Source organism: Anas platyrhynchos, chromosome 1, assembly GCF_047663525.1.
Source record: "Anas platyrhynchos isolate ZD024472 breed Pekin duck chromosome 1, IASCAAS_PekinDuck_T2T, whole genome shotgun sequence".
In the NCBI taxonomy this organism is placed as follows: domain Eukaryota; kingdom Metazoa; phylum Chordata; class Aves; order Anseriformes; family Anatidae; genus Anas; species Anas platyrhynchos.
In genome coordinates, this window is record NC_092587.1 from 139,581,269 (window position 1) to 139,608,106 (window position 26,838).

Consider the following 26,838-nt stretch of genomic DNA (forward strand, 5'->3'; position numbering starts at 1 on the left):
ACTATCAAAAGAGCATAATAGTCAGAGGGGCGAACCAGGTTGGGAAGCTTCCTGGCGACGTCCCTGACCCTGGCCCCAGGGAAGCAGCAGACTTCCCTACGGGTAGGGTCAGGCTGACAGACCAACTACCAAGCCCCACGTCTGAGAGCATTGCCCGAATGCCTCTTGAATTGCAGCAGATTTGGTGCTGTGAGCAGTTCCCTGGGAAGCCTTTTCCAGTGCCTCACCACCCTCCCAGAGAAGAACGGTTTCCTCACAGCCAGCCCCAACCTCCCCTGTCACAACTGCGTGCCGTTCCCTTGGGTCCCAGTGCTGCTCACCAGAGGAGAAGTCAGCACCACCGCCTTCCGCTCCCATCTTGAGGAAGCAGGAGACGGCGATGAGGTCGCTCCTCAGCCTTCTCTTCTCTAAGCTCAACAAGCCACGTTACCTCAGCTGCTCCTCAAGTTTTCCCCTCTAGACCCTTCACCATCTTTGTTGGCCTCCTTTGGATACCCGATCCTTTTTTTCTTTTTGGACCCTCCTTCTACTTCAGTGCCCCAAACTGTTGACTCCTATTCAGCTTGCCCTGGACCAGAACCCCCTTTGCTGTGGGGCTGCTCTGCATGCAGCCTCTCATCTCCCAATTTGCATGTATATTCAGGATTGCCCCTTCCCAGGGGCAGAGTCCAGCACTTGCTCTTGTTGAACTTCATACAGTTGATGACTGCCCGGCACTCGAGTCTGTCACGATCTCCCTGCAAGGCCGCTCTACCCTTGAAGGGAGTCAACGGTGCCTCCCAGTTCAGCGTCACACTTTTAGTGTCGCCTACTCAAAACACTTTCAAGTCCTGCACCCGAGTCATTTATGTAAAACACTGAAGAGAAGTGGACCGAAAATGGGGCCCTGGGCAACCCCACTAGTGGCTGGCCAGCAGCCTGATGGAACCCCATTTGCCATAACCCTTTGAGCCTGAGCCTTCAGCCAATTGTTCACCCATCATCCTATGCGTTGATCTAGCTGTGGGCGCAACGTTTTGCCCAGCAGGATAGATACTGCGTGAAGCAGTATCCAAAGCTTGGCTGAAATCCCAAAAGATGACCTCAGCTGGCTTCCCTAGGTCAACTAGATGGGAAAGCTCGTTGTAAAAGGCAAAGAAGTTTGTTAAGCAGGACTTCCCCCTCAGGAACTTGTGCTGTCTAGGACTGAGGACTACAGTGTCTTTCAGGTGTTTCTCAGTGACTCCTAGAACTTCCTGCACAGGTTAAGCTGGCCCTGAGGCGAGCCTGACAGGCCTGGAATTAGCACATCTTGGGCTCAGCCTTGGGCAGCCTGCTCAAGGTGGCCTTGCTGGAGCAGGGCAATGCCTGCATTCCTCCCCCCACAGTGCTGCACAGACAGTCGCGCACAGAGTGGATGTTAACACAAGCAGTTTATTGGCATCTGCATGGGCTGAAGCTCCTGGATGGAATGGAGCCTGCCCAAGGGTCTGGCTGGTCAGTGCCCGGCTGCGCACAGGTGTCTGTGTTGCGCTGCTGGAGAAAGTGGTGTTGTGCGGCTGCGCCGGGCTGCAGCCGAAGCTGTGCGCGGCCTACTGCAGACTCAGGAAGCTGCCCGAGCCATCTATCTGCACCCCAAGCGTGATCTCGATGGAGACGGTGCTCTTGGAGGCGTTGGCCAGCTTGATCTTGCAGGAGCGGCGGGAGGGCAGCAGCGTCAGGTGGCAGTGGCGCGAGCGCGGCAGAAGCTGCCAGGCTGCTTGCACCAAGGCCTGGAACCAGCGTGTGGTTTCCTCCACATTGAGGTAGGAGCCCGTGCAGAGGCTGCGTAGGAGGCTGGGTTCCTGCCTTCTGCTCAGCTCGTCCTCGGAGTGGTGGAGGAAGCACAGCATGTCCCCCAGCAGCCGCTCCCTGGCGCAGGTGCACTGCAGGTCCACGCGCAGCCCGGGCTTCCTCGTTGCTCTCTTCCCCATGGCGCCGAGTTCTGGGTGGAAGGCGTGTCCAGGGGGAGGCCTCAGGGGCACGAGCAGGCGGTAGACGACGTCGTCTTCGCGGGCACTGCAGCCTTCGGAGAGGCAGCCCAGGCCGATGGCCGGCTGCAGCTGTGGCTTGAAGGGACACTTGCTGCAGAGTCCTCGGCAGGCCCCAAGCAGTTCGTCCACCAGCTCCTCCACCACCTTGCACTTGTCAGCCATGGACGGCGCCGGCCACTGGCTGCAATCAGCCCAAACCCTGCCCAGATGCCAGGTGCTGTGCGAGTCACCGTCTTGGTCCGCATCACCGTTGTCCTCCTTCTTGCTTGTAGAGCCGCCCTGCTTGCTGCGGCTGCCCGGCTCACGGCTCCTTTTCTTGAGCCAGCGGCAGAGCCCAAAGAGCAGCACAAGGAGGTCAGGCAAGGCCCAGAGGTGCCACTGCTGCAAGGCACTGAAGAGCAGAGCTCCCAGGACGCCCCGGCTCTGCTCCAGTCTCCTCTGCTCCATCTCTTGCAGCAGCCGAGCCATGCCCTGACGCAGCTGCTCTTCATGCTCTCGCATTCTCTTCTGTGTATCCGCATCCATGGGATCATCCAGCAACCACGGCTTCTGGGCAATGCCCAGCACAGCCAGGGCGAGGAAGATCAGGCGAGCCATAGCCAGCAGGAGGTGCGAGCTGCACTCACCAACGGCCCAGGCCACAGTGGGGTGGCGCTGCCTGCTGCTGGCCCTGATGACAGCTCCCGCACTGTGACCCGTCCTTTGTGCTGTCACCGGCGTCACAGCCGCATCACAGCAATCCCCCTGGCCTCGCATCTCTAGGTTTGGGTGAAGGTCCTTGCAGCTCTTGGACAGGAGAAGGCTTAGCATGTCACACACAAGCTCCCTAAACCAGGGACAAATTGCATCTTCTCTTCAGATGTGACGCAAAATATACCTGCTCTTACTCCTTCAGATAGAAAGGCTATTTCTTGAATTGCTTTGGGGGAAATGATCAAGCTGAAAAGAACATCTCCTGGTGAACGCTGCAGAACTACATAGAGGGAGAGTGAAAAGCCGTCTGCACATAGAATACTAGGCTCTCCTGAGTTGGAAGGGACCCATGAGGATCATTGAGTGCAACTCCTAGGTCCACACAGGACCGTCCAATCACAGAACCACAGAATTTCTAGGTTGGAAGAGACCTCAAGATCATCGAGTCCAACCTCTGACCTAACGCTAACAGTCCTCCACTAAACCATATCCCTAAGCTCTACATCTAAACGTCTTTTAAAGACCTCCAGGGATGGTGACTCCACCACTTCCCTGGGCAGCCTGTTCCAATGCCTCACAACCCTTTCGGTAAAGAAGTTCTTCCTAATACCCAGCCTAATCTTCCCCTGGCGCAACTTTAGCCCATTTCCCCTTGTCCTGTCACCAGGCACATGGGAGAACAGACCAACCCCCACCTCGCTGCAGCCTCCTTAAAGGTACCTGTCGAGAGCAATAAGGTCGTCCCTGAGCCTCCTCTTCTCCAAGCTGAACAAACCCTTCTCCCTGGTACAGGTTGTCTGTTTCTAATTTGGGGGCTAAGGCAGTATTCCCAGGGAGGAGAAAAAAAAAAAAAAAAGTTGTATGGGGCTACAAGCAGTGGCTTGAGATTGTTTTGTATTAATTACAAGAAAATTGCTGTGCAGCATGTCTACCAGGGGACAAGTATCTGGAGCAGTTTGTGCTTCACCCAAGGTCATTCGCTGCCCCTTTCTGGAGTTACTTTTCAGGGAAGACGATATTCACCAGGCAAAGGGGACAACCAGTTTTATGGCAACGCAGGAAAATGGCAGAAGCTCGGGGGCTGGCTTAGTCATTCAACAAGGGAATATTGGAACCAGATGGGAGACTAAAATGCTCCTTGGGAAGCAGCTTCACTGGCTGCTCTTGGCTCTGGGGGAAGGGAAAGACCTTTTAGCCCCTTCCGTCCCCAGTCCGCAGAGCACGTCCCCTCCTTCAGCATTCAAGCTACCAATAAAATTCTGCTGAGATTAGAGTCTGGCAATGAAGAAAGTTCCTAAAAACTACGCAATAACCCATTTCTACATAAAGTGGGTATGACTCAGCTTACGACTCGCGGGGAAATTCCTGTTGTGCTGTACAGAGCAGGGATCTAACAGGACCATGCCAGCCTCCAGGACTACTCACTCGCATCCCACAGCAAACCAGCTACATGGAGGTTTCTTCCTGTGAGCGTCTGATGCGGGGCTGGCTGCCAGCTCTGACTCACGTCTGCCTGCCTGTCAGGGCCCTGCTGTGGCTGACAGCTCAGGCCTCCAGTTTTTGGGGGTGGGTGGAAGTTAATGGAGCTTCAGCAGACGGCAGTAGGATAAAGGCTGAGTGCCTCAGTTATCAACCAGAGGTCATGGCAGAATGGAAATAGCTTCATGCTTTGCAATAACCTGAGTGGGGAAGAAATGGACAAAAAAAAAAAAAAAAAAAAAAAAAAAAAAAAAAAAAAAAAAAAAAAAGATGGAAGAAAATAGAAAATAGTTTGGCTGTATTTAATTTAGAAATTTAGTTAGTAATAAATTCAGACATTATGCACATGTTAGGATGGGAGGGAGGACAGGAGGACTGAAAGAGGGTTCCTTTCTTTGAAGCGGCCAAACCCAATGGTCTGGAGATGTACTTCAAAAGGGTAGCTCGTCTCAGCTGTAACACAACCCAACCTCTGCACTACTACAAGCAGTGCACAGGACAGCCTCACCTGTACTCAGAGCTTAGCTTCAGATGTGCAAATGTGGGACCTGGGCACTGGCAGGGAGTCTTAAGCTGTGGTGCCAGGTACTGGGAATGAGGGCACAGCCCAGGGCATGCTGCCTTAGTGCCACTGACTGATCTACTGCAAGCAAAAAGCCATGTAATGCTGTTATTACAGCAGTAAGACAGTTTAGGAAATGGACAGTGCTTTGCTTGCTTTGTTGTTGTTTTGTTTGTTTGTTTTTAATTAAAATGGAGTGTCCTCATTAAAAAAAAAAATAAATAAATAAAATCACAGATTTGGTCAATACAGCATTATTAACCCACAGATGGAAAAAAAAATCCTGCAGGATTTTGGGAATTCTGATTAAAACAGCAAAGTGGAAAACATTTTTCTTAATTCAATAAATATTAATAATGCAGTTCCCTCTCTCTTCCCAGTGACGAATTACAGTCCTAATGTTTAGATAAACAGCACCCCTGTGTGGCTACAAATGGCACTCAGGAGATCACAGCAATTCCAGCTGGCCTTAAAAATTTCCTCTATGATTTTTTCTTGACACCTTAAAAAACTAAAAAATGCCTCAGCTCTAGAAGCAGCATGTTGGGTTGACAAGTTGTACATGGGGCAGTATACAGCTCTTACAGTTTAGTGGTGAAAGTGTAGAGGTCCACACATTAAGGCACCTGGTTAGTTTTCTAGGCTTTTACTTCTCTTCAGGCATAGTATCCCAACATGCTAGCAAGCCTAAAGTTATTAGCTTTATTTTAGTATTTATTCAAACTCTCAACAAATGAAGCACTTTTCTTTCTCCGCCATTTTACATGCTTTTGGTATCTTTTCTTCTACATCTGCTCACGTAGCAAAATTCTTTCCATGTTTATTTCGTTCAAGACACTCAGCTCCTCCAATTCACCCCAAACAACTCCATTCTACACCCCTACCCAAGATACTTTATGCCATTATTTGGTATTTTTGCTCAAGTCCCCAAGGCAGTAGTTTCTGCTGTGGCCCCAGCCACTTGGCCTGCTTCTAGGGGAGCCCTGGGGGTTCGTCCATCCTCACCCAATGCTGCGCTAAAACAGGCTTTCCAGCACCCGATGAGACATAAGATTTACTGCCTAGCTACTATCCTTTTTTTTTTTATTCTGTTTTAGCAAAAATGGTGAAGTTTGTTATGCTGCTTGCTGTCATACCTTACTAAGAGCCAAAGAGCCCCGTGCAGAACACAGCTCCCTCACAGCAGCTCACCTTCGTCACAAGGTTTCTGACGGCTTAAATAGTGACTAAAGAAAAGAGTAAACACACAAGCAAAAAAATACCCTCAGTTTAAGCACTTACGATGCGTCTGCCCTTCTTTTCTACTTTTCCACAACAGCAGAGGCTTCTCCTCGATCAGTCATATGAAGCTGTCAGGAGTTCAGAAGTTTTCCTTCCTGCACTTTCAGTGCCACTATTCAAGAGCCCTGTGTTCTTTAAACAATTCCCACCCTTGCTTTACAATACCAAAACAGGAATTAATAAGCAGATTAATGTCTGCCTAGATCCAAATCTGGCAGTAGACAGGATCAGAATCAGTAAAATACAAATAAAAACACCTAAAAATTCTGGCTTACAAGACACATAAACTTTCTAGTTAACTACCTCTACCATAACGACAAACTCATTATGGGTTAATTCCAGTACTCCATGCGTGAACTGCATAAACCCCACAGCCCTTCTCCTCTGAAGTTCAGCTGATGAGAGCCCCAAGAGGAAGAAATGAAGAAGAGGGTAGATGTTTCCTAAAACACAAGTCACAAAAATATTGTACAAACACACCTGGAAACCCCAGGCTATGCTTACTCCATCCTTTCAGGGCCAGAAGTTAGCAGCTGCTGTCTGAGATAGGATACTAGGCCTCAAAACAGGCACTTTGGGGGGTTTCTTCATTTAGGTCAGTAAGTCTTGACTCTGTCTGGCTGCATAAATATACTGATGACCTGCCCGTTTAATTAGGCAGCCCTGGAGCTGCGTAGGCCCCCCTGCAGCACCCACAACACACGTGGCAGCTCCGCGGCTGTGAGTAACCAGGCCCCAGCAGGGCCCTGTGTCCTGGGGATCAACCCTGCCATGGGATTACAAGGAAGAGGCATTTTCCACACATTCAAACCCTAATATTGGGAAATAATAGGTAAGAGAAAAAGAAAAGCTCAGCTTCCAGCAGCCCCTGCTACAGGCTCATTCAGCAGAGCCGCAAAAAGGATCCGGAGAGGAGAAGTGGGGCACCAAGGAGCAGAGGGTGCCAGCAGCAAACAGGACACCGTGAGTAACTGAGCAATTAGAGCACAGAGCTGAGGATGAAATGTGAATTTCACCTTCTGATTCAGCTGGTGTTAGGGAACCAAACAAAATTTAGATATGCATAAATTCAAAACAAAACAAAACAACAAAAAAGGAACACTTTTTTTTTTTTTTCTCTTGAGACTTGAAGGCAGGCCAAATAAATCTTCTGTCCTCCTTCAATGAGTCTTCATCTTCCCCTTTGTAACACTAGATAGTTTTCACTTCCTTATGCTTTGCAGAGCATCTTAAGACAAACTTTCTGAAATGCAGAGGTACCAACACCGAGCTGAGTCATGTTAGTCTGACATGGGGGAAAATGTGTCGGATATCCAGTCAGATAATGACAGGATAAGGGGAAATGGCTTTAAACTAAAAGAGGGTAGATTTAGATGAGATATTCAGAAGAAATTCTTCACCCAGGGGGTGGTGAGGCCCTGGCACAGGCTGCCCGGAGAAGCTGTGGATGCCCCATCCCTGGAGGTGCTCAAGGCCAGGCTGGATGGGGCTTTGGGCAACCTGGGCTGGTGGGAGGTGTCCCTGCCCATGGAACAGGATGGGCTTTAAGGTCCCTTCCAACCCAAACCATTTGATGATTCTCTGACGTGGAGCTGCTGCAGCCTCCTTGCCTGGAGGAGTGGGCAAAGAAGGGGGCACCCACCACATGGGGGACTGGGGTGCACACGTGTAACCCGTGTGGCTGTAAAGGAGTCACACGTGCAAAGCTGTGAAATGTTTATAATTAGTTACAGAAGGGTACTTAGACATTTTTAGGTGTCCAGGAAGACTTTATAAGCGTCTGAGATTGTTGTTTATCTTCTGTACTGCTCACGCTGATTCTGAACATATTCACTGATGGATGGTTAATTACATGTCATCAATAAATTGACAAACCTCACCCATCCTGACTTGATTTAAAGCCTAAGAGTTGAGCAGCTTTTCTCTGCATCGTACTGGTAAGTAGGCACAACTCACGTGAGTCGTAGGCAGCAATAAGATCTTATTGCAGCATTGATGTGCATGTTGGAGAAGCTTTATGACTTTGTATGAAGTAGCAGCAATTAAGCGTACATCTTAGTCGCCAGAACCAGGTCTGATCTGGAGACCACGTGGATAAGCAACTGCTTTATGCCCCAGTTCCATATTGATCATCGTTAAAATTTTAATTCATATAGATTGGGAACTTTCTGAAACGTTGCCCCTTCTCCCCGCCCCCAGCCAAATGGAAATTATTTCATTCCTCCCAACAAAGGTTTTTGCCAGGAACCTTTGTGCAGGCTCAGCAGAAGAGATTTGTGGTGTCCCTGATGACAGAGCCGAGCAAACAAACACCTTCCCACCCCAGATCATTGCTTTCCACCACAGTGTTCATGTCCCGGATAATTCCTTTACCATTAGCCTCTGCAGGATGGGTCTTCATCTCTCTCCTTTGAACTTATCAACTTTATGAATAATGAAACACCTCAGGAGCCTGACGGGCAGCGACTGACTCCAGACCAAGTGGTTCAGTCTGGGCTGCAGTCAGTGCTGCTCTCAGCAGCTCCTCGTTGCGGTGGTGATAACCTCAGGATGTGCCCTTATCACTGCAGGTACCCCCGGTGGCTCCAGCGAGTCGAGCACTAGTCAATACCCCCAGGTTGAAAGCATCAATTAACCAAACTCATGGCAACGTGGGAACCCGCTCTGTTCTGCAGACCCCCAAACCCCAGTGTTCGTCATTGCTATGAGTATGGATGAAAACCCAAAATGTTTCTTTTGTAGGATTTTGATTATTTTAAATTAAAATGAACACTGGCGGATACTTTTTTTGACATCAGTTGAAAAGTCACGAAATACTAATGTATGTATGTATGCCCCCACACATATGTAGATGTATTTTGTATATTCCATTTAGGAAATCCCACCTGTCAAGCATCTTCTCCTTCTGCATCTTTAATGAAATCAGTGTGTGTTTTTTGGTTGTTTTTTTTTTGTTTTTGTTTTTTTGTTTTTTCCCGGTACTGTTTTATTTTGTGTAACCAGAAAACTGAATCCATAGAAGTCATTTCCCATCTGTGGCCATCAGTCTTCTCTCACACAAATAAAATTGTATTTGGCAATTCTCAAACATTCAGTGACAGAAGAATTTAATTTTTATGTTCTATTCTTTGTATTCTATAGAAATCCGAATGCTTTGGATGATTGTCTGTTACACTCCCACGTGAAATTTATTTAATCTGATATCAAAATGAGAATCAACAATGACAACCCATCCCTACTGAAATCAGCATAACTACCAGAGCTGCTGTGGGGATGCATTGACTGAAGAAGAGAGGAGGAATTGTTACTGGAAGAAAGAGTGCCAAATGGAGAAGGAAGCTCAGGAAGGAGTTGCAGAAGATTAACGGAGAAGAAACAAGCTTGAAACCCACAAATCTCTCACCATTTCTTTAACTGTTGCTGCAGACTGGCATGTCTGCACAGGATGAACCAGTGCCTGACTTCACTGCAGAAAATTGACAGCGGCAGGGCTGAGGAGTTCCCAACTTGCACATCCGTGTAAAAATATCTCCATGCACACTTTCATATATTCTCCAACAGATAAAGCACGTCAAGCCAAGCAACCTGAAAGCGTTGATTAATTTGCCCCCAAAGCAGTAAAAGTAAGCCACCATCTGTTATTCTTGTCAGTTCTTTATTGGTTTTCATCCTAGACTAGCACATTTACAGCATACATGGGTTGGATGAATTAGAATATATAAAACAGTAGCCATATGTTTATGATATATTAATACTGCCCAAAAACAAATAAATAAAAATATTTCAATGCACAAAGCTTGGCAAATACAATTGTGTTGGGACAAAACAGTGTTGTATTATACAATAATTTTACATGTATAAATGAAACAAAAGGCAACTGTGCTGTAGGTACTTTCACAGAACATACACAGAACATACTTGGCAACTTTTTTTTTTTTTACCTTTGTATGTTTTATAATTTAAAAAATTACTCAAAAAAGAACATTAGACAGAACTTCATTTTACAGTAATCCTTAAATTTGCCTCTCCTGTGCAACAGAAAAGCTTACTTCACCCCTGTGAAGTCCCCGATGTGGATTTCAAGTTTCACAGTTTTTCAATGAACTGCTCAAGATCTTACTGTTCGCGATGCCCTTTAAAACAAGCCATTGACGTGCATGTACTGACACCGTTGTATATATAAAACGTTAGCTGGACGATGAGGTTTTACATGTAAGCGTACTAAAATCAGAATATTTTAAACAAAATAATGCAATACTGGAGACCGGTATGCCACCACTTTAAAAAGGTGAGCGAAAACCATGCATATAGAAAATTCGGGAACTTTTTCTGATTACACTGGTATACAAAATAAATAAAGGCTCACTAAGCTCTAGAGTAGATCTAATGATTGCTGGCCACAACCTAAGAGAGTGGCTCTGCTAATTGTTACAACAGACCTCTCGGTATTTTCTTCTGAAGCGGAACATTGGAAGGTTTTTAGTGTAACAATACAGGACTTAAAATATTAACTATGTTTGAAATATACAAAATAAAATCATCAACTCATAAAAACTAAGGGATACAAAGAGTATAGTTTATACAAAAATAAATGTAGCATTTAATAACGGGCCAGGGACTGAAGGTTGAACAGAACTAATGGAATAATGCCTAAATAAATCCCACTGAAAAGTTTTTCAACTGTATATTTGCTTACATATTTGCAAAAACCCAAAAATAAAAGCAACACATTTATTAGTTGGAGAACAGGTTCGTAATGTTTCCAAGGGACTGTTCTTCTACAGATGGTTTGTTCAGGACAGGTGCTACAAAAGCAGTGAATTTGCTCAGAATTTTTTTGTTTTGTTCTCCTAGAAAGACTGAAGTAATGGTAACGACCTAGCTCAGCAGAACTCTCTTAACTGGCGAGGTGACATGCTGCTCAGTGTTGGACTGCAGAAAGCAAAATGCAAAAACTGCTAGGCTTAAAACCCCCAAACCTGTATGGGAGCAGAATGAACATGACTGATAGAGCAGTGACAGCACAGACAAACATCAGTGCGAGGGAGAAAGAAGCCAGCCATATACTTACCTGGCTGCTGCTACTCTCACAAGAGCAAACGACCAGATTTTGCTGTTCTAGAAACCAAGAGGGGGAGGGCACAGCGGGCTGGATGAAGCCAGCTGGGAATGATCTAATCTTGTTAAAATTCGGAACCTAATGTTTAGCTGCTTTTTAAGAAGGTATCTCATCTTCGAAGGCATTCTTTGGGACATGATTTGCAAGGAGATCTGTTGAACATTTTTTATCAAATGCTATCAAACTGATTGCCTTAGTCTTAGGCTGGAGCACATCTGAGGGTCTCGTGCACTAGCACATGACTTTCTGTCAAAATGGGACATTGCTATCTTCTTCAGAAATATTCTGAAAATAGTCATGCTGCCCACACATGATTCTGAACATTCAGTAAGGTAAAACGCAAAGCTATTTTTTACAGTCCTAAAATACCAGAAACAAATTTTTGTTACGGAGTAACGGGGATGTGCTGGGCACTCTGAGCATTTTCAAATTGACAGATACTGAAAAAAAAACATCAGTCAAAAAAATGCGACCCCCTGACATACTAATGCTTACAATCCAGAAGCGATTATAAAAAGCCATGGATAAAAAATGTGTTAAATAATTTACAGTACCATGAGACATACTCAACATGTTAGAGTTGGGAAGGGCTGGGGGAACTGTTGCTGGCATCAATGGTTAAGCATCATGATGTTTTTGAAAAACACTTTTTAAAACTGGTTAAGATGTTTGCTAAAGTCCTTTTGTGCTGAAAATGACAGGAATTTGTCTTTATTTGGACAGAACTAGAAACTAGACCTCATATGCCTTTTATGTATTGTTATTTTCATTTATCAAGATGGTATCCTATATACAGTGAAACGATTTCGTCTCCTGGCTTTTATTGTGCTGATTATTTTTAAAAGTTAAACACCTGCTCCTTGATTGTAACAATGCATTCTACAGTTATTAGACTGCCTAGGGTCCAATCCCTTTTTATTTACAACTTTCTGAGTTTTACTCTGTTTTAAAAAGTTTATGAAAAGCTCAATCTCACGTCAACTCAGTATAAAAAGATGTCGTGTGAAACAGCTGCCTAAATGCCATTCGCAGAGTCCTTGCCCATCCAGGAGGTACCTAGCACTTCGCAGATAGGTAATTACCGAGTAGCACAATGTCTGGTCATCTTACATACACTGGAGGCTATTTAAATGGGCACGGTCATCACACTATTCTCAAGCTAAGGTGTCAGAATAAGTGTTACTACAGATCCCAATTCGGTAAGTAACATGCTCTGTATAACCTAGTGAAACGTACAAAAAGGTTATTTATCTCTTCTGGATGACAAAATCAGGTGTTAATCTAGAGTGCATCCACACGTTTTAATGGAACAGCAATTAAAGGACATGGTATGCTTATGTTTCAACTTTTCCATAAGTTCCTTCTGGAGGCCTGTAATACTTTGGGAAAGCCTTCAGTTGCAGGGAATTAAACGCATACTTGCGACATCCAACATTCTTCATTGTATTTTCTCGCCGACAACCCTCGCTGGGGAAAAAAAACAAGCACAAAAAAATGACAGCAGTAAAAAGGAAAAAGAAAAAAAAAAAAAGACTTAAACTAAGATGAAATGAACTGGTTATTTTACAGCATTAAAAAAAAAAGTTGGTTAAATTTAATGAGCGCTTAATTAATTTGCCACTGCAAATATTAAAAATGATGACTCATCATACAATGCTAGTAAGAAGCACACAGAATGGACACATGCTATGTCTGGTTGCTAGTTTTGCATTTCTAAAAAGCAGCAGTGCGTCTACCGAAAGAGTTCTTTTAGGGAGGTTTCATGTATTTCCAGGTATACTGTTGTGGAGTTCACATGCCGCTTCATCGCACAAGGGATCCCAAAAGATTGCTTAAAAGCAGTTCTGCTAATTTATTAGTACATTAGGCTGAAAAAGGAAAATTGCTGATCTCTCCAAAGGAGCTGTAGAGTAATTCTCTTGTTCCCTGCATGTCGCTGTTATCAGAACTTACTTAAAGATTAAAGCTGATACAAAAATAATGGCTTTCCAGTTATCTCTGCATGCATAAATTGACTTGAAAACCAACATACTTAAAAAAAAAAAAATCTTAATCATGAAATAGCAGCTTTGTGTGGGTGCAAAAGAGATTGGCTGCATTGGCAGCCATCACCCCAATGAGACAAAGCTGTGCAGAACGTAGAGCTTAACTTCTACCCAAGGTTTTGGTGCAACTGCCCCACATTACAAAGAGGTCCTGTGCTACGATAAAAAAACTATTCCAGTTATAAGGCTTCTTTACAATTGTAAATCTACATCAAAGTTCCTTTGATTATACCCAAAACAGACATACAAAGAGGAAGCACTGTTTTAAATATATATTATAAATCAAATTAGGCTTGCATGAGAACGTCTTTCCCTGATAGAGAACTGGAACCTAAACAACCATTTAATAGTAAAGGCTCATGACAAAGTGTACAGTACACGATCTTATGGTGGAAATCTCCTGTTACTCCTGTCTTGGAGGTGGCTGCAGCAGGTATCAGGTACATGGCAGTCATCTCTTTTAAAAGGAGGGTTTGGATCCTGGTTCGGTCTGCAAGCTCTCTGCTCTTCCTGAGCTCATTGTTCGTCCGATTTTGGTTAATTAAACCAACTGTAGCTCTGTCATATATGTACCACCTAGCTTCATAAAGCATTGGCACCATCATTTTTCATTCCAAGAAGCAGTTTATGTCCCAAATTTGTCTCTACAGTGTATTCTGTGACGGTCTTTTATAGAGTGGACTGTACCTTATGACACCGTCTCTATGACGTTGTTTTGTGTTTTACAGACACCCTCCCCGGCTGTTGCAGACAAACAGATTAATCAAGAATTGGCAGAAAATATGTTTCAGTGTAGTAATGAAACCATCAAGCTTAATGAAACCACCAAGCTTAAATAAAACACAACAGGATGCTGACTGAGCATTTTCAGTCGGAGGTGGATCGTCCTGTTCATTACCCGTTCCACTGCATCTGGTTATTGACCACGTTCAGACACAAAGACGTGTTTCACACTATTTTATGTGCCACGGTTCTGCCAGAGGCATGTGGGCAGTCCACACTGCAGCATTTTAAATCTGAAACCCTGAGTGAAAGCACAAACCGAGCTAGAAGGAAAGCCAAAAATTTGCCCCTATTGAAGTTTAGGAACCCCTTTCCCAACACGTTGTTTACAAAGGGTTGAGGCTTTCTTTCTAAATTCATTTCAGGGTGGCCTTCAGGCCTAACCTTGCCTATTGACAGTCATGAGCAAAGCTTCATACTTTATTTAAAACAGATTAATTGTACCAGGGAGTTCAGTGGAGATGCTCCAGTTACTTTCACATCTTGTTAGACTGAACCCAGGACATTCAATGCATTGCTACAACGAGGCTATAGTGCAACCTGACATTCCTTCACTGTGCAAAAAAATAGATTTTGGTACACATAGCAAATGAACCAGCCTTCATGAGAAAGAAGAAATAATTTGTACAGAGATGCGGTGGTACTGGGTAGCAGCACAGGATGTGGAAATGACCGTCACCACCAGATTATTATTTGAAATCTCATCAGCAATAAGGTTTGCCTAAGTTCATTAAAATTAAAAATAAATAGGAAATATATAGATGTCTTTGTGGCCTTTGTTTCTCCTATTTTAAAAACAGCATTTGAAGAATAGTGAGAAAAATACCAGGAGATAGTGTACTGTACAGTCTTATTTCATGAAGACACAAATGTAAATATGTACTTTAATTAGTCAGAATATTTACCAAATTCAGGAATTGATTTTATCTTATTTCTTATTTTTTTTAAAGCTTGCCTCTTTCAGGAGCTTTCAAAGTTTATTAACATTAATAATACAAGCTGCAGCTATCTATGTTTTCTGAGCGAGTCAGTAATAGTAGAAATCAGAAATCACAGTACTACAAGAGTTCTTCTCAAGTCATCAAGCCCAATTTTCTGTCGTCTCAGGCACCAAGCAAAGTAAATCCCTTTATGAAATTAGCAAACTATGTTAAATGAGGTTAGGTTTTTGATGAACTATTGCTATTGACAAGCTCTTCCAGACCACTACATCAACAAAACCCTTCAATTTAAACAGGCATCTGCCACGTTGGTGTCAGATATAAATGGTGATCAAATTTCTTCTAGCATCATTCTGCATGACTAAGCTGGGTAAGTTTCTTTAGTATCACCACTTACATAAATGTGAACTTACCATAATTCATTTATCTCTAAGTCACCGCCTATCAACATCATAATTTATTAAAGCTGTCCAACACTTAACAGTGAAAATAACAATAATATTCCAGCCTAGTGTCATTAACACAAAGCCCGATGGAAAACCTAGAACCCACCTAAATGCAGGAGCTAATTAATAGCTTCATTTTCTCGCCTGAAATACTGAAGACTAACTTCAGCAGGATGACAATGACCCTGTTCCAGAGTGAGTTATACAACAAAGCACCTGAAACTGATAATGGATCATTAGCAGGCTCTGCCGATTACATACTCTCCCTAACCACAAGTCATTGTGTCTTTAATACATTACAAAACGCAGATCTACAAATATAATGGAGTAATTCTGCATGCAGCGCACCGCAAGTTGCATTTGGAGTGGGTACACTAGTCTACTGGCACATACTTAACCATGAGAAAGGAACAAGACTATGGTTCTACAAACTGTATAATAATAATGTAATTTGGCTATTATGCTTTGAAATGAAGGTAGAAATTTGTTTATTTCTTTAAATAAATGTCTTATAATTTCTTATAAACCCCACCCATATTTTTATTTTTCTCTTCGTACCTCGTAAAAATGAAAGGCAAGATTAGCATACACCTTTGATATACAAAAGATACAAATATTTTTTTTTCAGAGTTCCTTTCTCTGGAATACATGAAACAAATAACACAAAACTATATTTGGTAAGAGATCTTCAGGCCGGCTAAAGTAACGAGGTAACAGGCCAAATGTCAGACTATGTTACAAGCACTGAAAGCAGAACAATAATTTAAAGTTTCAATACAATTCTTTTTGATAAAATAATTTGATGTATATTTACAGTTTAGTACAATAGAAACGTAAAATTGTAAGGCATAATAATAATTCTTGGCAGACAATGCTATGACACATTCCTTTGTCCAGCAGGTACCAAGTGGCAATACACATTCAAGCGGTATTTTTTTGTTGTTGTTGTTTTGTTTTTGTTTTTATTTTAACCTTATCTTCACTTGCAACGTAATCTGGCCACCAGGTATGCTATGCTCAGGAACAGCCACACAATCAGTAAATTGGGGCTGAGAGCTAGTAAAGGAATAGAGTAGAGGAGGCTGGGATCTAGTCTGAAATCTCGGATGGGCACCAAGCCACTCAAGTTCTTCTGGGTGACTACCTCCCGTGTTCCAATGCTGTGAAAAGGAAGAAGGTTGGGAGGAGGGAAAATAAAACAGAAAGGAAGACGGACATGCAAATGAATGTATAAAAAGAGATGGCAACACAAGGTGGTCGAGAAGATGTAAAAAAGATGGAAGAAGCCACAACAAAACCAGAATATGAAGTAAAGAAAGAGTGAAAAAACATCTCAAAAATATATATCAGCACAATTACAGATATAAGGAGAGGGAAAGAGAATAAAAGAGAAAAATAAGAAAGAAGTACTGTAGTCTACCGAAAATAAACACATGTAGGTTGAACATAAATGGTTTTCCATGTTCATTCTTTCAGATTACCAAGCAATATCCCATGCTGCTCTGCCATGCTCCCACATGCTGCAAAAAAGTGGAGCTCTGAAAAGCAAGCTGAACATGAATAACCATTGTCGTATTTGACCCTTTCAAACATCTTTCCATGTGAGCTGCAGTGAAATACTTTAACCTCTTCACTACTTGCTCAACAGATGAACAACAAAAAAAAAAAACAAACCACCCAAACCACCCGCTTGTTTTTCAGCTTCAGAATGAATTCAGGCATGTATCAATACACTTCCCAAAACACCTCAATGAAGTGCCCCAAGGTACACGTGTGAAGGGAAGAGGTTGCACAGCCCATCTCGTTATGCCCCTGCTTCCTACGTTGCTTTGAGCACAGAGGGCCTATCGGGGGACACGCATCTTCAGGTAACCTGCCCAGTGCAATTTTGGGTTTAGATTACAAAATCAGTTCCCCAGAGCACGATGGCAAGGAAAACTTTGTACACCTGATGTACTGTCAGTATGCTTAAAAGAATGAAAAGGCAGCAGTGCTTCGGTTTATTCTCCAAGATTCAGGAACAATTCTGTGTATTGGCCCAACTAAAAATGTGTTTTCATCATTGCACAGAAGTGAGAAGCAAGGGGAAAAAAAAAAAAAAAGTGCCAGAAACAACCCTACAATCATTGAAGTTAGAGAAGAGGGCAGGAGGTGCTCCAGGCACCTGAGCAGAGATTCCCCTCCTGCCCATAGAAAGGACCAAGGCCAGGCAGATATTCACGTGGAGGACCCCACAACCTAATAGCTGGATATTTCCTGAAGGAAACTGCAGTCTGTACAGCAAAAGGATCCTGTAAACAAAGATGCTTTTCTTCTCTGGAAGCTTCCCAGCAAAGAGCTGAAACGCTTCAAGCCTTGGACTCTCACAACTTCTTCCCTGACCTTCCAACTGGCCCAGAAAATTCAAAAGGCTTCAAGATTGAACCAAGCCTTCCTTCTTGTAGTACAACTACATAAATCAAAGGTCACAGTTAAAAGAAAAAGGAAGTTTTTTGAATGCCCTAAAAGTAAATTGCAACTCTTTCACTTCCTGGATATGTCATCTAGGTCAGGTCGTCCTGTCCATGTTGAAATGGTTTTGGGTGGAGTTGGGTTCCTACATATTTGTTTTGTAATCCCATATGTCTCCTCAAGCTTTGTTAATTCTGTGCCATTGTTTCCGAATAGAATTGGAGAACGTATTAAAAAGAAAAATAACAACAAATCACATCCTACCCTGAAAATCAATGAGATGTGAGGAAGAGTGATGGGCTTGATGAAAACCCAAACAATCTTTGTATTCCATCAGGTCTACTCAGTATTTGTTCTGTACAATCCCTCTTGGTCAACAATTTAACAGACGAGAATGACACATCTTTCACCTAGTAGAGCAAGTTCCGGATGCTGCTAGAACATGTCAGCCAAACGTTTTGATTAAGCTGGCCCATTTTCAACATCCCAATGTTGGTCAACATAAAGCTATGTGTTTCTTGTGTCAATGTTTTATTTCATTTTGTGTTAACTTGAATTGATGGTCCAAAACAATGTTGTTATTAATCTCTGTCTCTACTGTGACCATGACAGCAATAAAAAATATTAACTCAGTAACCAACTTAAAGAACCTATCAAGATTTCTAGCATTATACTTGTTCATTTTTTATTCAAAACTTACTAAACTGTTTTAATAACAGCTTTATTAAACCTGTGCAACAAAGCTTTTTTGTTTCAGGTGTCTAAGTCAACATGTTGTGTAGTTTAAATAATGAGATATCTAAGGGACAATTAGCTCCATTTTTAAGTCAGTAACTTCTCCCTCATAAAGCTGTTCCAAGCTGTCTTTATTTCTAATACTAAGGTTCAGCTGGTCTCTGGATACACAGTTTTCATGTCCTGGAGTAACTGTGTAATGATCCAGCAAAAAATGCAGCAAAAAAAATGAAAATAAAAAAGTCCAGTGACATGTAGAAATTAAAAACAATTTTTTACTGTGAGAGGCTGGAAATACTACTATATGAGACATTTTCCTTCTAAGTTACTGAAGAGTAAGAAAGGGTCAAACAGCAAAAACATACAGAAAGGATAAGAGAATTGAACACTCTAGAGAATTTGGTGAGAAGACACACAGTACAGTACATTCAGTAAGAGTGAATGTTGAAAAACAGGACTGAACAGCATTGTTGAACTACATTGATAAAGACTAAAGCTAGATTTCTTATCCTTTCTTTTGGTATGTGAGTTACGGAGTTTTCCAGCAGTGCTTGAAACAAGGCATTGAACAACAGTAAACAGATTTTTTTTAGTACAGTTGTTAACTCTGCAAACATCTCTGCTGCTTCAGAATACAGAACATCGTTATATTGATATGACAACAGCACACTGACACGCTGTGATGAAATTTGGGTGCTGTATTGTGAAACACTCACACTAACGTTTTGCCCAGTGAGCAAGGTGTTTCACTGCTAAAGAATACATGGTGGCAAACCAGTGCAAACTGCAGGTGTCTATGTTTCAAAGAACAAAATACAAGTCACCTCGGACAAACTTGCCTGATCTAGAACTAAGAAACCCACTACTACGACAGCAAAGGCAACCCCAGTAAACAATTTTCAGAGAAGTAGCACTTTCCTGTTCTGTAAGCTCAGCATTAACTGCAAACATGTTTTTACATGCTTCTCTGAAAACTTCCAATTCACTACTGAAAACTAAAACCCATCTGATGCAGGTCTGGTAACCACCAACTTTACCATATAAAACACATTAATACATGCAAGTGAGGGATGAATCCTAGCAGCCAGCTTTGCAGTTTTCTAGCTTTATTTTTCTTTTCGTTTCTTTTGATAGAAACAGACACCACTGCTCCTCTGCAGTTTGCATGGTTCCTCATTTAGGAATAAGGGACACAGTCAATCTCTTACCTCCTCATACACTCCAGAGCCTGGGTGAAGACCTGTGGGGCCATTCCATGTTCATGCTGTAGGATCAGACACTGCTCCAGGGTGACCGACATGGCAGTCCTATCCTTGGCACTTTTACAGCTTGTAAACCGAACACCATTCAGTCTGCGGCATATCTAGAAACGAGATATGAAATTCATCATTCCTTCCTCACGTATAACCTTCCATCAGAGAACACACCCGTATTTCTCCTTCTTAGAGATACAAATATTTTGTAGGACTGTGATGTCAAAAATTGTCAATTTTGGTACAGCAGTACTTTGTTGCATGTGTTGTAGGGAAAATACTGATGTGAAAATAAAAACATTTTCTTTATCTCCCCATCGTCAGGGGAGCATAGCAGCATTTCCAAGCAACATGCATGCAAATGATGAAATCTGAACATACCAGTAAAAAAAGGGGAAAATACACACATATACAAAAAATCAACTGAACTATACAAAAATGCTTAGACTAATAAATACCTCAGCAGCTTGCCAAAGGATATCAACATTCTTATTTTTCCTTGCATGTACATTTTGTCCCAGAAATCTTAACAGTTCAGGCAGGCACGTCTGACTACGAGATCGAGGTAGACCTATAATACAAACAACACCAACTCTACTTATTTATCTGTATTCAACACTTTTAGAAAGATCAGTTAAACAAGAAGTGTTCCTATATGTTCATTGGAAAGGCAGACATGTTTTCTTGAGGCTATCAGAGCTTAAAACTAACCCAATTCTTAATTACTTAGTAACACTAACAAACCAAATTCACGTTCAATTAAACTCTATCGGAAATATGCATTTAGGTTATTTAAAATTTCAGGGATTCAGAATAGTGATGGCAATATAGTAATAGAGGAGAAAAAAGGGAGAAAGATTGGTATAGTGTCTTGTTTGGTGTGTCCTGGACATACTTGCTTTGACATACTGCTCAGAACTGTGCATAAACATGTAACTGTCTGTATTATCCCCTCTCAGAGGTGATAGGATAACATATATGTCTCCACAGAAACTCTGAAGGTATCAGCTTATATTCAGCTCACATATTCAATTTGCAGCCTAGGCAGTTTTCAGTTACAAGAAACACACACTCCAACAGGACACTACACTGCCAAAATTGATTTATTAATATTTCAGTAAGTGAAAATAAAGCTATTGAAATTTTTCAGTATGTCAGAGTGTTTTCAACAGCCATCTCATGCCTACATGCTCAAAGTGCTACTCATTGTCTCTCACAACCAACAATAACTATTAAATAGGTCTTTTTCTTTTTTTTGAGGGTTTTCTACAGAGGACACCAACTAAAGCTGTGACTGGATAAATGAGGTGGTATGCACTGTTAAAAAATGACTGTGTTAAAAAAGTCTCTGCATGGGTAGTATATGAGGTTTTAGTTCAAGAAACATCTTTTCTCATCTCATATAGTATGTAAGCTAATATAGCTAATATTGTGCCTGTCCTGGCCTGCTCTATGTAAACTATATACCTGGGAAGAAATATTTGTGATCAAAAAGATCATCACAGATGGCACAGACCATCTCTCTGGGTATGTCTAAAGACAAGGAGAACTAATGGAGCAACTATGGCAGTAGTTAGCTTGTTGGAAACTCTGCAGTGCTCAGAACTCATTGCACACATTTTTCAGAAAAAGGACAGTGGAGCAGGCATCAGCTTTCCTTAAGCATTGTTCTTGAAGGGAACATTTTCCACAAACTGCCAGCAGATACTTCTCTTGACCCCTAGAATGATCTGTTTTTGTTGGTGTTGTTTATTTACCCAAACTTACACAGGCTGGTCGTAATAAACACCTGTCTCTCAGTTAAAGAAAACATTATTTTCTATTGACAAGGGTTCATGGAAAAGCATGTTTCACTACGTACAACCCAAATATCACCACAGAGGAGGTACCAAGCATACTCTCAGACCTTTCTTAGGACAAACACAAATCCCAAGGTGTGCCCATATAGTCCCAGCTTTTCACAGAGCATCTCTAACAAATCTGTTGGGACACCTGCAATATTATTTTCACACTTCTACTCCAAATTTTTGCTCAGTGTTTATAACCACAAAACATTTATCCAAGCTGGATTGCAAAAATATGTCTGCACTGACCCAGGACAAACAGTGAAGCAGAATGAAGTTTAGGCAGAGGGCAGATTTTTCCCCTTAGTGGTATTCATCTCATGTGGCAGGGAGTTCAGTGTAATGACAGGTAACTCGACTGAAGGAGAAAAGGCAGGTGGACACAAGACTGTTTTGTTTTGTTTTACTGTTAAGGTGCATGTTAATGCCACCTGTCCAACACTGTCTCTAGCTTTATTCAGCACTTCAAGATGCTTGAGGAAAAACCTTTGGTATAAGGACTAAGCCTTACTGGCAAATGAGAAGCTCGAAGCTGTGGCACCAGTGCTCTTTGAAAATAGAGGAGAGTAAGTGTAATGATAAAACAGAATTCAAAAGCCATGGAAAAGAATGAACAAATTATAGGACAGAAAATAGACTGCAGAATAAAAAATGTTTAAAGAAAAAGGCTAAAGCTAACAGATGACCACATCAACGTAAGAGGCTTGAGAATCTGGAAAGGGACTGTAGTAAAAAAAAAAAAAAAAGCAAGCTAAACCAAAAAGTAGAGGAAGGAACTGACTGAGAAGTATGTTAAGAAAGACTATGGACAGAAACAGGAAGGAATGGTGAAAAAAGTGGAACAAAAATCAATGATAACTGATTAACTTCTGAAGTTTACAAGAAAATCTGATGCTAGAGTACCACAGAGTAAAAACACAGTTTAAAATTTTGCAGCTAAATTTCAGAGAAATTGTTATGTGCAATTGTGAACAACTGGAAAGAGGGAATAGAATATCAAAATATTCTATTCCTGCAATAAACTGCGGTTGTGGAACCCATGAAATTAGCTTACAGGATATTTGGTACTACTGATAACAAAGCAATGAATTCTCACCATTTCTGGGGGCAGCTTATTCCACTGCCTTCTCAAAATACAGTAGCAAGCAGGACATACAAGAAGCAAGTTCAAGCTTGTAGCTACTGTCTGTCTTTCAGGTTCTAGACCTCTCTGTTGTTGGCTGCAGATACAACAATTTCATTCAAGTGCCAAATAATATGCAGAGGGAAAGTGATTAAGGAGTTCCCCAAAATGTCAGTTGCTCTCTGTACAGGTCATCAACAGAAAATGACCAAAAACTGCACACAGAAGTGCTGCTTCTATGACCTGTCATGTTTTTGCCTTCCCCTCTTACTGCCTAGCTGTGTTTATACAATACGTAATGCCACTTAGATGCCAAAGTAAATTTTAAAAAGTTAATCAGACTGAACTTCAAAACACTTGAATCTACTCTACTTAGTACTAATGTATTAAATTAGAGTTGCATCTTTTCTTGGAGGTTACTGACACTACCCTATCATCAATGTATAAGCACCTAACTTGAAGCAAGCAAACAAGAACATCAGCCTGAACTGCTGTTGAACCAGATTTGCTGTTAATTATTCAATACTTACAATCATCAGGCAAAACTTCCTTGAACTGCTCAAAATATGAATTCAACCGCACTAAGCTTTCCATGTTAATTACTTCTTGCAGTGAGGTGTCTCCAAACCTTTAAAAGGTGAAGAAGGGAACAGTTAAACATATAGTAATCCTTCTCCTTTTCTTCAAAAGAACTTCACTTGGCAATACAACTATGAGAAAACAGTTCAAAGATTCATCTCCCCAAATTCCTGAACATTCAAATGCAAAGTAAAGCATAAAAGAAAGGAGTTGCAGAGATTCACTCCAGAAAAAGAAAATACTTGAGTGTGAGGGGAAGTGTGGGAAGGAAGGCAGAAAGAAAAAGCTTGTAGAAAACAATACTTAAAACACTTTGGGTTTTGTATCTCTCTTCCAATACTACATGCCCATCTGGCAAATCATTTTGCCAAAATTCAAACTTTGAATTTTGATCTACCAGTTTAGTCCATAAAGTAATAATAACCATGGCATCAGGAGACATGCTTAAGAACTTCGATTTCAGTCATGTGAATGAGAAGTATGGATCCAAGAGTGATAAAATGTGGATGTAATAAATAGTCATCAATACTGTGATTCAGCTCACCTGACTATGTATATATATATGTATATGAATGTATATGTACATACATTTATACACACATACATATAAGCATGCACATGGTGTTGAAATCTACAACTACACTAGTCATCTCAAGCTCCCTTTGCAGGCAAAAGCAACTGCTGGAATGCCATAGTTAGATTTTTCTATTTGCCTGCACACTCCTGCTGATACAATGTGCCTGTGCCTGACTTCACCCAGTTCTCCATTAAAGCAGGATCTGTCAATGTACTCCTTACAGATATGGCCATAACAAAGGGAAGCTCTGGTGGCTATTCCAGAACTGAAGTTTCCCTTACAAAAACTGTTACATAATTACATTGTTCAGCTTTACTAGAGTGGTGCTGCATTATGTAAAACCTGCAACAATGCATTAAAACAGAGGTCCATCTAGCCCAATATCCTGTTTTTTTGACAGTTTTCCTCCAGAAGAGGAAGTCTAAAGAAGAATGCAAAAGCACAAGGGTAAATACACAATGATACTCAGAATAATCTCAGCCTCTAGTGATTCACTGCTCACAGAGGTTTCAGGTCACAAGCAGCACGTCTGTGTTAAACAGCCCATGATACATCTCTTCTGTAAATCCACTTCTGAACTTGTACTAGACACAAACCCATGAGGTAAGGAGCTCCACGGCCTTGTGTCATGTGAAGTATCTCCTTTTGTTTATTTCAAATTTTCCAGCCTCATTTATTTAATGTTACCTTGTTTTTGTATTGGAGGAGAAACCGAATTGCTGTTAATAATGCAACCGTATAATGCCACAGAGAGATAGAGAGCTACTACCATCAGAAGAGAATGGTGAACTGCCATTAAGGGCAAGCTTGCATGAATGAATACCTACTTCTCTGCTAGGGTTTGCTGCTCATTGATCCCCACGTTGAAAAGAACAGGCTGAACCCTCAGTAACATGCCACTTTGAATCTCTCGCGGCAGTAAATCAAACAAGGCGCTTGGCAAAGGGATCCTCACGTTAAATCCATCACTGTGGATAAAGAAACAGATATTAGACATACAGATCAAAAAGCAACATTCTGAGAATGGGCTAACATCCAGAATGTAATCCAATTATTAAAAAAATAAGAATCGGTCAAAGCTGAGGACTTAAAAGAACTGCTACAGCTTGCTCCTAGTCAGACAAGCTATTCTAGCTCAAATTGACAAAAGCTGATTTTGCTCTTCTCATTAATACTGCAGATCTCATACAAGTTTGATTAAAAAAGTCAATTTTTGTCTTGTCTCTGTCTCATCAAGAGTAAAGTGTATTTGATTTTAAAGTGATAGAGGCTGGTGATGATGCCCGTGCAAAGAAGGATACATTTTTGGATATGGTAAGTAGTGCTGACATTTCTTAGCTGAAGGACAGAGACAATGATAGGAGTGACCCGAGTATAAGTTGAAGGGGGAGCTAACAAAAGCCCTGATGTGGAACCTTGTGATTCAGACCTAGAAGCCTGTTCTTGCTACACACTAGGTTACCTTGGATCTACTGAGCTACAGCAAAGAGCACTGTGTATGCTTCATCTCCTGGTAAATGTGAGGTACTGCAACTTACCTTTACACATAACATAAGAGCAGACTAAGGTAAGTCACATTACTTTCCATCTGCTATAGGCTGAGGGATTGCAAGGACAAAAGTTACTGTGATTTGAGTGCTGTGCACTACCCTAACAGCTGCAGTCCAAGTCCTTACAGTGCAACATTCCTATGATCATTTATCTGCTCACAAGACGCTGTCAACAGCACTCTCAAGTGCAGCGTAAACTTTCAAGTATAGCAGAAGAGCTCTGGGAAGTATACAAGGTAATCAGAATTGCCCTGTCCCACATTTATGTTGGATGGAGGTACAAATCCTGGGGTGTGTTTGAAAGCAAAAAGCCTATTTTCACCTCGTACTGTAAAGCTTCCAATAGTTTGCACCAAAATAAATAAGCACATTTTTTTATTCTCTTCCTATGATAAAATCTCTAAAGCAAAATAATAAGCAAAGCCTGAATCTAGTGAAGACTAGTTTCCTACTGATTTGTGTCCTACGTCTGACAGCAAGTTGTAACTAAAAATCTTCTTGGAACAGGATTTTAATGTCAACTGCCATTCCCAAAGGTCCCAGCAATTTCTGTTATGATTGCGCTGCAGTCCTCCTTCAGCTAGTGCACTTTTCATTGCATGTTAACCTAAACTTAATTAAGTTTCTCTTAAAGTCCTTATCTTAGAAAATTCTAGCTGTTTTTCATATGTGGGTGAAGCTGGGCAGAGCTTCAGTGGAGCTCGTCACATCAAACTGTCATCGAGTAAGCCTTATTTCCCCCAGAAATCAGATTCAAAACCAAAAGACTCTAAAGACTCTAAAACACAGAAATATTAAAACACCAATTTCCGTGAGGCAACTGTCCTCACATCCATTCATTCCTATCTGTGAACTGGCTTCCTCTGGGCAAGAGCTCTCCTGCAGGCCCCCATCAGCATCACCTCAGAAGCCAGTGTGAGGGCAGCTGATAAGCAGGCTGAGCAGCCTGATGGAAGCGAGACTGTTGTAAAAGCTTCCCGTCACAATAAAGCTGCAGCAGATCACTCTCAGGCTACAAAAGGATGTGGATGTTTGTTACTTGAGAGAGACTTTTTTTTTTTTTATAAAAAAAATGCTTTCAAGCTCAAACTTGAAAATAGCTCTTTTTAGATAAGTGGCCAAAACGAGAAGCAGTCTAGTGTTTCACAAGCATCTATATGTTAAATCCACTTTGGCCATGATAGTTTAGAAACTGACCCTAAGAAGGCCTCAACAGCAGCCCATGAACTGCCTGACACACATTTCATGCCCTACTGTGCTAACAGTGACCCGTTAATCAATGGCATCCAGTAAAGCACTGACTAACTTATCAACACCAGTGAATTTCAGATGAGATCAGCCTCAAAAGTCAGTCTGAAACCTACA

General features: G+C 41.9%; 2 protein-coding genes across 22 annotated transcripts in view; both read right to left on the reverse strand.

The window, feature by feature from the left end:
* Positions 1–296: 296 nt before the first annotated feature.
* LOC140000613 (uncharacterized) lies at positions 297–9,511 on the reverse strand. The gene has a single exon (XM_072030743.1). It carries the CDS (start codon positions 2,820–2,822, stop codon positions 1,572–1,574), a length of 1,251 nt encoding a protein of 416 aa, XP_071886844.1. The 5' UTR covers positions 2,823–9,511; the 3' UTR covers positions 297–1,571.
* Positions 9,512–9,663: 152 nt separating this feature from the next.
* Positions 9,664–26,838, reverse strand: part of INPP4A (inositol polyphosphate-4-phosphatase type I A) — a 111,204-nt gene continuing 94,029 nt past the window's right edge. For 10 of the 21 annotated variants that reach the window (XM_072030729.1, XM_072030721.1, XM_072030697.1 and 7 more), the window contains 5 exons: positions 24,751–24,891; positions 23,298–23,395; positions 20,259–20,371; positions 19,756–19,910; positions 9,664–12,613 (listed from right to left, as the gene is read on the reverse strand). In XM_072030729.1, coding sequence (XP_071886830.1) covers positions 12,481–12,613; positions 19,756–19,910; positions 20,259–20,371; positions 23,298–23,395; positions 24,751–24,891 — 640 coding nt within the window. In that variant the 3' untranslated portion in view covers positions 9,664–12,480. The other 11 variants (XM_027446459.3, XM_027446451.3, XM_072030687.1 and 8 more) reach the window with 2 other exon arrangements.

What these genes read in the sequence shown, in the direction of transcription:
- LOC140000613 (XM_072030743.1), bottom strand. Translation starts at nt 2,822, where the DNA reads ATGCTAAGCCTTCTCCTGTCCAAGAGCTGCAAGGACCTTCACCCAAAC.